The following is an 11,428-nucleotide window of genomic DNA, read 5'->3' as shown; positions in this document are numbered from 1 at the left end:
TTTTATACACTACAAAATGATCACCACAATAACTCTAGTTACCATCTGTTACAATATTAATTTGAACTTTGATTTTTCTTAGAATTTTCCAAAATTCTAAATAAAAATTTCTTTCCAACAAGGAGAAAAGAAATTAGATGTATGTATGAGGGTGTATCAGATAAGGCAATGGCAACCCACTCCAGTACTCTTGCCTGGAAAATCCCATGGATGGAGGGGCCTGGTAGGCTGCAGTCCATAGGGTTGCTAGGAGTCGGACACGATAGAGTGACTTCACTTTCACTTTTCACTTTCATGCATTGGAGAAGGAAATGGCAACCCACTCCAGTGTTCTTGCCTGGAGAATCCCAGGGATGGGGGAGCCTGGTGGCTGCCGTCTATGGGGTCACACAGAGTCGGACACGACTGAAGTGACTTAGCAGCAGCAGCAGCATGAGGGTGTATCTTATGAAACTTTACATCAAAGAAGAATTAAGGTAAATGCAAACATAGAAAACAATCTGGACTCTATGCTACACAATGTCAATGAAATTTATACTCTGAAAAAAATGGAGACTTACAGTGAGGGCTGTAGGAGCATATAGTAACATATTGACTTGGGTTCTCAGAACTCTGCTCTCATTGGACTAAGCTAGATCATTGGGAAATGAGTTAAATTCAGAACCATATGGAGCCCTTTCACAAAAGTGCATTAAAGGAGTAAATAGAAGTCAGAAGATAAAAAATGACCTTTTAAGAGAAAGAAATGGCTAATATAATGATCATTCCCTTCATAGATCAGAAGAATGCACATCTCAGAAGCCAGTAATAGCTCTGGGTCTGTGAGTGAGTTCATTCTCCTGGGCTTCCCCTCCCGCAGGGAGATCCAGATCCTCCTCTGTGTCATGTTCTCCCTCATCTACCTGCTGACCCTCCTTGGGAATGCAGGCATCATCTGTGCCGTGTGGTCAAGCCGGAAGCTCCATACACCCATGTACATCCTCCTGGCCAACTTCTCCTTCCTGGAGATCTGCTATGTCAGTTCCGATGTGCCCAAAATGCTGGCCAACATCATCTCCCAGACCAAGAGCATCTCCTACGCTGGCTGCCTGCTCCAGTTCTACTTCTTCTTCTCCATGTGTGCGGCTGAGGGCTACTTTCTATCTGCGATGTCCTTTGATCGGTTCCTTGCCATCTGTCGACCTCTGCATTATCCCACCATCATGACTTATCAACTCTGCGCCCGATTCGTGGTTTTCTGCTGGGCAGGTGGCTTTTTATCAATACTGATGCCTGCAGTTCTTATGTCTCGGGTGCCTTTCTGTGGCCCTAATGTCATTGACCATTTTTTCTGTGATCTGGGACCATTGCTGGCACTGTCCTGTGCCCCTGTGCCCAAAACTACTCTAACTTGTGCCACTGTAAGCTCGCTTATCATTTTCATCACCTTCCTCTACATTCTTGGGTCCTATACCTTAGTTTTGCGAGCTGTACTTCGGGTCCCAGCTGGCTCAGGCAGGAACAAAGCTTTTTCTACGTGTGCCTCCCATTTCTTGGTGGTTTCCTTGTTCTATGGCTCAGTTATGGTGATGTATGTGAGTCCAGGCTCCAGGAGCCATCCTGGGACACAGAAATTTGTGACCCTGTTTTACTGCATGGCAACCCCATTCTTTAATCCTCTGATCTACAGCCTCCGGAACAAAGATATGAAAGATGCATTGAAGAAAGTCCTCTGTGCATCAGAAATTTCTAAAAATACAGAGAAATGATATACATTTTTGCATCATTATTCTCTCAAGAATTCAGAATTTCTCTCATTTAAAAAAACTATTTTCTGGTCATGTCTGAGTATTTGACTTCTTAATCTCATAAAAGTATGATTCATTACACACACCAAAAAACTCTCATCCTATCTCAAAAGAAAATACCCACAGTTCCAAAGGTCTATTGCAGCAAAATTTCATAGAGTTTTTATTTACCAGTGTATTAATACAATTTCTATGTTTTAAAGATTTTTTTGTAGTCCTAAAACTAATGTAATCAAGTTGGTATATACAAAACTAAGGCTCATGTTTCCAACTTGTATCTTGGCTTTTATCCTAATACTGTTTTATGCACTTTAAATTTATCAACTATTTTTTTTCCAATTATAAGGTTGTCTATAATGAGAAATATCACCAACTTACTATGCTCATGAAAAAAGCCAATTGCTTAATTTATAAGATCAAGGACTCAATATCTGTCACTGAAACAGTAGTGTTTTTCACTTGTGTTTTCCTTAATACCGAGCACTGATGAGCTATACACAGTATGTAGCAAATTAAAATAGGAATTTATAAGGTTTCTTCTTAAGGAAAATTCTTGGTCCAACTTTGAAGAGAGTACAAAGACAAGCACACATGTGCCAAATCATTAAGTATTCCTTACTCAAAACTGAGTTTCTGCACCTTCCAAGCTTTAAGAAGAGGAACATTTACTGTTAACAGAAAACAAGCATGAGAAACCAGAAAACAGATTCTGCCAATTAAATATAAGCTACTTCAAGGCAGTCAGCACTTAATATAAATTTTTTGGCTTGACCTGATCATCTGCCTGTACTCTGAAATGTTCATATTTTATTTTTTTAATTAAAAACTTTATTGAGGCAACATTGGTTTATAACATTATGCAAGTTTCATGTGTTCAACAATATGTATCATATTTTAAACTGTAGCACAAAATTTCTTTTTCTGGGGGAGGGGTTAGTTTGTAAATTTTCTCCTATATAGTGAAGAAAAAGCTTATGATTTGACTGACAATGTGCAATCCAAACCAGATTTTTTTGTACAGACCTCAATTCATGTTTTCTGTTTTTACGTAGAAAACAGGGTTCTTACTTGCACACAACAAGTAAAGAGGGCTTTAAAGCCCTCTTCCAAGTTATTCTGACTTTGGGGAATATTTTCTGTAATAGAATATGCTAAGTAGTGAGGCTGCTGGATCACCGTAAAATCAGAGGAGAATTCCAGGCAACCAACCAATCCAGAAGGGTTAGTTTCTTCTTTCTCTCTGCAGATTACTGAGACTGCACCTTCCTACGACAAGTCTACTATGATGTAATTATAACAGGTTTCTTACTTGCATACAACAGAAGCTGACTTTGGCTGATTAAGCATGACAATGGGGAAGATTTATTGATGGGATATCAGAAATGTCACAGAATCAGTGAAAGTGAAAGAATCAGAGCTGAAGCTCAGAATCAAAGATGAATGTGCAAACCATCCCGTGGAACTGGTCTGAGGAAAAATCACTATCACTACAGCCATTCCTACTGCCATGGGCCACCAGATGTCACAGCGCTGCCATCTGAGTATGCCTCAGATGGTAAAGAATCCTCCTGCAGTTAGTGCACTAAGATCCTGCCAATTCTGCACTAGGGATTTGTCTTTCCTGCAATAAGTGTGCTAACTGCTTCAGTGCTATTTTCTCCCCAATATTTCAACATTGCTATCCCCTACCATCCCATTTCTCCTTCCTGCATCACTATCCTGACTCAAAATCTGGGGTAGTTGTACCTGCTTGGTGGAACCAAGAGTACATCTCTCTACTATGGCTGCAACAGAGGCTGGGAGCTGGGGGAGCTAATACCTATAAATAAAAACTCCAGTTTTACAAAGATACAAAGAGCTCCAAGTCTCTACTGAGATACTAGGCAACAAAAACAAAAGAAAAATACCAACTATAACAACACATTCATTTCAACTCCCCTATGATATGCCTGGGTTATGTTCCCTTTAGAAGTTCCACAGGGTAGGACTTAGCTAAATAATCCACCTATGTAACAGCAGGGAACTCACAGCAGGATGAGTAAGAGGAAATAAACTTCACTGTGGGTAGTTGAGGGCTTGTCTATCTCACAATGAGTGCTGTTAGAACTTAATATGAAGTTTATAAGTTATTACTACACTCTGGAGTTCTGAGAGACAGAGTTCAACTAAAGGGAAGGAAATTGTCCATCATCTGAGAAAGTCTCTATTAACTGCAGTGAGATTTAAGGCTGTGCACAAGCCTTTCTTAGAACTGGCAAGGAATGGATAAAGAAGATTCTTCATTTACTCTTTCACTTTGAGTCAAAAAATTTTAGCCTGAAGGTTAATGGGCCACAATTAACTAAATAGTTAAGATATTCCCTTATATCTAGGTTTTCATGGTGTCTGAAAAAGATATTCATGTATGAAATTAAATATCTTTGGTTTTGCCCTAAATGTTAGATACATAGAATTTTCAATAACCAGGGCTTATTTAGCTACATTGGAATGAATTATATTCCACTTTCTCTATATTCTAAAAATTTATACAAATGATATATTTTATAGTTAACAATTTTCATCATAAAAAACAAAACAGAACAAAATAATGAAAATCCTCATAGTTCCACACCTCTACACACCTACTTCTCTCCACAGGAATATGTTCGGTTTAGTGGGTATACATCCAGATTTTTTCTGTGCATTTACATATAAAATATGGGTTTTGAATAAATATATAAATTGGAATATTCATTGGAAGGACTGATGCTGAAGTAGAAACTCCAATACTTTGGCCACCTGATGCAAAGAGCCAACTCTTTGGCTCTTTCCCAACTCATTGGGAAAGTCCCTGATGCTGGGAAAGATTGAAGGCAGGAAAAGGGGGTGACAGAGGATGAGATGGTTGGATGGCATCACTGACTCAATGGACATGACTCTGAGCAAGCTCTGGGAGTTGGTGATGGACAGGGAAGCCTGGCATGCTGCAGTCTATGAGGTCGCAAAGAGTTGGGCATGACTGAGAGACTGAACAGCAAGAACAATAAATTGGATTATACCTAAGTATTGCTCTACAAATGACTGACTCCCCTATCACTTCCGATTTTCCCCTAAAAAGCAATGTCTAAGAGAGGACTTTCATCCAGCTCTTGCAGAGTCTTCTGTCAGTTTGGAACAAATTAGGGCAATGAAGCTGAAGATACAGTTCTTCAGGAAAGACTTTGTTCAAGGAGGTGGTACATGGATGTGTGAGAGAACTACTTCCAAAATACAGTGTACTCAGTGGGTTTTTGTGCCACCAAAATCGGGATTTAAAATAGGAACACCAATGAAATAAGAGGATAATTATTCTTTCTAAGCAAAGAAACTGTATTCTGAAAAATGACGATTCACTTACTTGTTTAACCTCAACAACTTTTTGAGCTCCTTAATTAGACCTCAGATTTCTCTATGTATACCTACACTGTCCAGTACAACAGCCATGACCCACATGTGGCTATGGACCACTTGAAATGTGACTAGTCCTAATGAAGAATGTAATAATTGTAAAATCACACACCAGTTTTGAAGACTTAGTATAATAAAAGAATGTAAATGTTTCATTAATAATGTTTAAGTTGATTATAAACTTAAATGATACTCTTTGGGATAAATTGAGTTAAAATATATTATCAAAATTAATTTCACTTATTGTTTATGTGGCTGTTAGAATATTAAAAACTGCATATGCATTGTTTGTGGTTCACATTGTATCTCAGCATTGGTTTAGACAGATCTCAAAGAATCTAATAGCTTAAAATGCCTTTCATATGTTGATACTTCTTAGGTTTTTACCTCCACTTGCAACCTCAACTCATACTTATGGACTTGCATATAAAATTGTCTACTTATAAATCTCCACTTGGATATTTATTCATCCATTTTTAAGTGCATATTTTTATATTTTATTTCAGTGAAACTACTTTAGTCATTATCTTGACATAATATGAGAAATTCTGGCTAATGTATGTAATTCTTATATAGGTTAGTCTTATTCTGTCATGACACAATAAAGTAGATTCTTCTGGTATATATACATACATGCATAAATCATTACATTTTTAATTCCAGGTTTTCCCATGGAAGCAATCACCTTCACTGAAAATTTGGATACTGCTAATTAAATCTAAATTTTGTGTATGTGCTGTGCTCAGTCACTCCAGTTGTGTCTGAGACTTTATGCCCCCATGGACTGTAACCTGCCAGGCTTCTCTGTACATGGGCTTTTCTCAGCATGAATACTGAAGGTGGTTGTCATGTCCTACTGCAGGGAATCTTCCCAACTCAGGGACTGAATCCACGTTTCTTGTGTCTTCTGCATTGCAGGCAGATTCTTTACTGCTGAGCCAGCAGAAAAGCCCAACTTTTGAGTACGAGAACAATTTAAATATGAGACATGTAAAAATCATGAGCAAGATTTCTACTTATTAAATAGGGCAGTGGACAGAAATTGTTAGCTTTTTTTTGAGATAAGTTGTCAGGCTTGTCAATTCTACTTTCTTCTTAATACCAGCAAAGATTATTTATGTTCCAAGGATATATCTCCCTGCATTCTCAAAGTACTCCACTCACTCATCCTCTCCTAAGGTGATGTCTTTACTCTTACTTGTATTTGTGAGAAAATTAGGAAAGAGAAAGACTATCAGGAACCCCAACAGATACTAAAACCTGAGAATGTTCAATTTCCTTATATACAATGGCATAGTATTTGCATGTAACCTAAGCACAACCTGTATACTTGGACCCATCTCTAGTTTACTTATAATACCTAATACAATGTAGATGTTATGTAAGTAGTTATAAACACAATGTATATGTTATGAAAATAGTTGCTTGTGCACAACAAATTCAAGTTTTTCTTTTTGGAAATTTCTGGCTCTTTTTTTTTTTTTTTTTTTTAGTATTTTTGATCCCCAGTTCCTTGAATCCACAGATTCAGAAACTACAAATACAGAGGGCTGACTGTATTTATATATTCCTAGGGTTAAGATGGTTAAATTAGAGGTGCCTTTTGAAAAACAACACTCACAGAAAACTAGAACTAGATTCCTAGTTGATTGTAAGATTTTTTTCAGAACTTTCTCACCAAAATGAGAAACATTTATATTTTATATTAAAATCTCTTTAATAATCAGACATATTTAAGTCATATATTATACTCTACTGGTCTACAGTTATTCTTGGTAAATATCACACTATTTAATTTTGTGAGATCCAAGAGGAAGGGGATATATGTATACACTCAGCTGATGCACTTTCCTATACAGCAGAAACTAACACAACATTGTAACAAAATTATACTTCAATTTCAAAAAAACTAAATGTCAAGACTTTAAGTTCAAGCTATAGCTCTGAGGAGCCATTGACAAATAAGTATGACTATAGCTAATTTAAAAGATTAAAATTTTAGGATTAGACATCTAAATTTGAAATCCATCTTCATGCAAAAATATCCAGCAGGAGTTTTCTGATGTTTGACTAAGCTTGAAATCAAAGTTAGTGCTGAAGTTATTCCATAACAAAATTTTAGCCTAAGGTTTCCTCATGAAGTGCAATATCATAAATTAAGTTCCTATTTTAGAAAACAAGAAATTAGAAGACTAGAAATTACCTCTGAGGGACTCCAAGAATTTTATAGAGAACTACATGAAAATAAGTGCACCTCAAAGACAGAAACATAGATCAATGGAACAAAATAGAAAGCCCAGAGATAAATCCACGCGCCTATGGACACCTTATCTTTGACAAAGGAGGCAAAAATATACAATGGAGAAGAGACAATCTCTTTAACAAGTGGTGCTGGGAAAACTGGTCAACCACTTGTAAAAGAATGAAACTAGAACACTTTCTAACACCATACACAAAAATAAACTCAAAATGGATTAAAGATCCAAATGTAAGACCAGAAACTATAAAATTCCTAGAGGAAAACATAGGCAAAACACTCTCTAATGCAAATCATAGCAGAATTTTCTATGACCCACCTCCCAGAGTCATGGAAATAAAAGCAAAAATGAACAAATGGGACCTAATTAAACTTAAAAGCTTTTGTGCAACAAAGGAAGCTATAAGCAAGATGAAAAGACAGCCTTCAGAATGGGAGAAAATAACATCAAACGAAGCAAATGACAAAGAATTAAACTCAAAAATATACAAGCAACTCCTGCAGCTCAATTCCAGAAAAATAAGTGACCCAATCAAAAAATGGGCCAAAGAACTAAACAGACATTTCTCCAAAGAAGACACACAGATGGCTAACAAACACATGAAAAGATGCTCAACATCACTCATTATCAGAGAAATGCAAATCAAAACCTCAATGAGGTACCATTTCACGCCAGTCAGAATGGCTGCTATCAAAAAGTCTACAAACAATAAATGCTGGAGAGGGTGCAGAGAAAAAGGAACCCTCTTACACTGTTGATGGGAATGCAAACTAGTACAGCCACTATGGAGCATAGTGTGGAGATTCCTTAGAAAACTGGAAATAGAACTGCCATATGACCCAGCAATCCCACTGCTGGGCATACACACCAAGGAAACCAGAATTGAAAGAGACTCATGTACCCCAGTGTTCATCGCAGCACTGTTTACAATAGCCAGGACATGGAAGCAACCTAGATGTCCATCAGCAGATGAATGGGTAAGAAAGCTGTGATACATATACATAATGGAATAGTACTCAGCTATTAAAAAGAATGCATTTGAATCAGTTCTAATGGGGTGGATGAAACTGGAGCCTATTATACAGAATGAAGTCAGAAATAAAAACACCAATATAGTATACTAATGCATATATATGGAATTTAGAAAGATGGTAATGATAACCCTGTGTATGAGACAGCAAAAGAAACACAGATGTAAGGAACAGTCTTTTAGACTCTGGGAGAAGGCGAGGGTGGGATGATTTGAGAGAATAGCATTGAAACACATATTTTATCTTATGTGAAATAGATCACCAGTCCAGGTTTGATGCATGAGACAGGGTGCTCAGGGCTGGTGCACTGGGATGACCCTGAGGGATAAGATGGGGAGGGAGGTGGGAGGGGGTTCAGGATGGGGAACACATTACACTCATGGCTGATTCATGTCAATGTATAGCAAAAACCACCACAATATTGTAAAGTAATTAACCTCCACTTAAAATAAATTTTAAAAAAAGAAAATAAGTGCACCTTTGGGCTGGATTGTAGTGATCCCACAAAGTCTACAACTCTTTGGCTTATACTGAATATGAACTAATCTTCACATATCTGCATATAGAAGACGAGGACCTGCCTCCTAAAGTGATAGTACTGGCAAAATGTGGAGAGTCAATCAAGACAACATAATCTTACTGAGGACCATTGTTGGTGCCCAAAACAATACTTAGAATAATGGGATATACAAAAGAAATTGTGGTAAATTTTCTCTGATATTGAGGATTTTGTTTAAAAATCTGGTAATCTGGTTATCTGAAGGATTACTGGCTAAATATTCATAGGATTGCAATATATTAGCATTTGCTATGCTCTAAAAAAAGAACAGTTTGCATATTAAAAAGCAGAGACATTACTTTGCCAACAAAGGTCTGTCTAGTCAAGGCTATGGTTTTACCAGTGGTCACATATGGATGTGAGAGTTGGACTGTGAAGAAAGCTGAGTGCCAAAGAATTGATGCTTTTGAACTGTGGTGTTGGAGAAGACCTGAGAGTCCCTTGGACTGCAAGGAGATCCAACCAGTCCATTCTGAAGGAGATCAGCCCTGGGATTTCTTTGGAAGGAATGATGCTGAAGCTGAAATTCCAGTACTTTGGCCACCTCATGCGAAGAGTTGACTCATTGGAAAAGACTCTGATGCTAGGAGGGATTGGGGGCAGGAGGAGAAGGGGACAACAGAGGATGAGATAGCTGAATGGCATCACTGACTCGATGGACGTGAGTCTGAGTGAACTCCGGGAGTTGGTGATGGACAGGGAGGCCTGGCATGCTGCGATTCATGGGGTCACAAAGAGTCGGACATGACTGAGCGACTGAACTGAACTGAACTGAACTGAAAAAAAGAACTGGTTTGATAAAGGCAGAATTTGAGGACGTTGAGATAAGTCAGCAAAATGTAATGTATACCAAAAGAGAAATATGTGAAAATATTATTAAATTGTTCAAAACAACTATATTTAAGGTACAAACATATCTGGACCATGAATAATAACTTCCTAAGACTCAAATCATGGATCTAATGGATTTTTCAGTCATCTTCCCAATATATGAAAATAAAATTAAAGGAAAAAAAACATAATCTCATTCATCTCATGATCTTGCATCCTCCTAAACATGAATTATGCATTATGTTAAATTCGACTTTTGGAGCCTTTAAAGATTTCCTTCAGTAAAACACTCAAAATTTTTTGTAGTGCTTCTTCCATATCTTTGTTCCTGAAGTTGTAGATCAGGGGATTAAAGAAAGGGGTTGCCAAAGCATAGAACAAGGTCACAAATTTCTGTATCCCTGGATATTCGCCAGAACCTGGGCTAACATACATCACCATGACTGAGCCGTAGAAGAGGGATATCACAGCAAGGTGGGAGGCACAAGTAGAGAAAGCTTTCTGCCTTCCTGAGCCTGAGGACATCTGTAGCACCACACTGAGGACATAAAAGTAAGTGCCAAGAATGTACAGTAAGGTGAGGAAGATGATTAGAGAGCTCACGATACCACAAATCAGCCTAATTCCAGATACTGGAGCACAGGATAGTGCAAGCAAAGGTGCCAGATCACAGAGAAAATGGTCAACAGTGTTTGGACCACAGAAGGGCACTTGAGATATTAGAATCAAAGGGGTCAATAACCAGAGAAAGCCACCTACCCAGCAGAAGACCACTAACAACACACACAGGCGATGGGTCATAATGATAGGATAATGCAAAGGTCTACAAATGGCAAGAAATCGATCAAAAGACATCACTGACAGAAATAAAGACTCAGCCGCACACATGGAGAAGAAGAAGTAGAACTGGAGCAGGCAGCCAGCGTAGGAGATGCTCTTGGTCTGGGAGATGATGTTGGCCAGCATTTTGGGCACATCGGAACTGACATAGCAGATCTCCAGGAAGGAGAAGTTGGCCAGGAGGATGTACATGGGTGTATGGAGCTTCCAGCTTGACCACACAGCACAGATGATGGCTGCGTTCCCCATGAGGATCAGGAAATAGATGATGGAGAAGAGCACAAAGAGGAGGATCTGGATCTCCTTGCGGCAGGGGAAGCCCAGGAGAATGAACTCACTCACAGACCCAGAGGTATTAGTCTCCAAGGTCCTCATTCATCTGAACTGTGGAAGTAACAGAGACAATGAGAAACACAGAAATATCTATATTTTTTCCAATTCCTGATGAAGAGATATGTTTTTTCCCCATAATTTGGGTTTTTTGAATTTCTGTCTTCCCTCTGGAAAAGTGAGTTTTTCTTTCCTCTTTTTCTCCTTTTCCTCCTTGTTTATTTAATAAGCTTTTATTTTACACATACTATTGCCAGGCACTGTTCTAGGAGGTAGGGAAAGACAATGAACAAAAAAGCAGAGTCCCTGGTCTTCGGATTATGTCAAACATCTTATGCTCAAAACAACTTCAAACAATACATTAGG

General features: G+C 38.1%; 2 protein-coding genes across 2 annotated transcripts; one reads left to right on the top strand and one right to left on the bottom strand.

Annotated features, from left to right (window-relative positions):
- Positions 1 to 785: 785 nt before the first annotated feature.
- LOC113899583 (olfactory receptor 11H6-like) lies at positions 786 to 1,748 on the top strand. The gene has a single exon (XM_027552849.1). The coding sequence runs from the start codon at positions 786 to 788 to the stop codon at positions 1,746 to 1,748; it is 963 nt and encodes a 320-aa protein (XP_027408650.1).
- Positions 1,749 to 10,135: 8,387 nt separating this feature from the next.
- LOC113899582 (olfactory receptor 11G2-like) lies at positions 10,136 to 11,107 on the bottom strand. The gene has a single exon (XM_027552848.1). It carries the CDS (start codon positions 11,105 to 11,107, stop codon positions 10,136 to 10,138), a length of 972 nt encoding a protein of 323 aa, XP_027408649.1.
- Between the last annotated feature and the right edge of the window lie 321 nt (positions 11,108 to 11,428).

Source organism: Bos indicus x Bos taurus, chromosome 10, assembly GCF_003369695.1.
Source record: "Bos indicus x Bos taurus breed Angus x Brahman F1 hybrid chromosome 10, Bos_hybrid_MaternalHap_v2.0, whole genome shotgun sequence".
NCBI lineage: Eukaryota > Metazoa > Chordata > Mammalia > Artiodactyla > Bovidae > Bos > Bos indicus x Bos taurus.
The sequence above is the reverse complement of the archived record's forward strand: the minus strand, read 5'-3'. Positions and strand labels throughout refer to the sequence as shown.

What these genes read in the sequence shown, in the direction of transcription:
- LOC113899583 (XM_027552849.1), top strand. Translation starts at nt 786, where the DNA reads ATGCACATCTCAGAAGCCAGTAATAGCTCTGGGTCTGTGAGTGAGTTC.
- LOC113899582 (XM_027552848.1), bottom strand. Translation starts at nt 11,107, where the DNA reads ATGAGGACCTTGGAGACTAATACCTCTGGGTCTGTGAGTGAGTTCATT.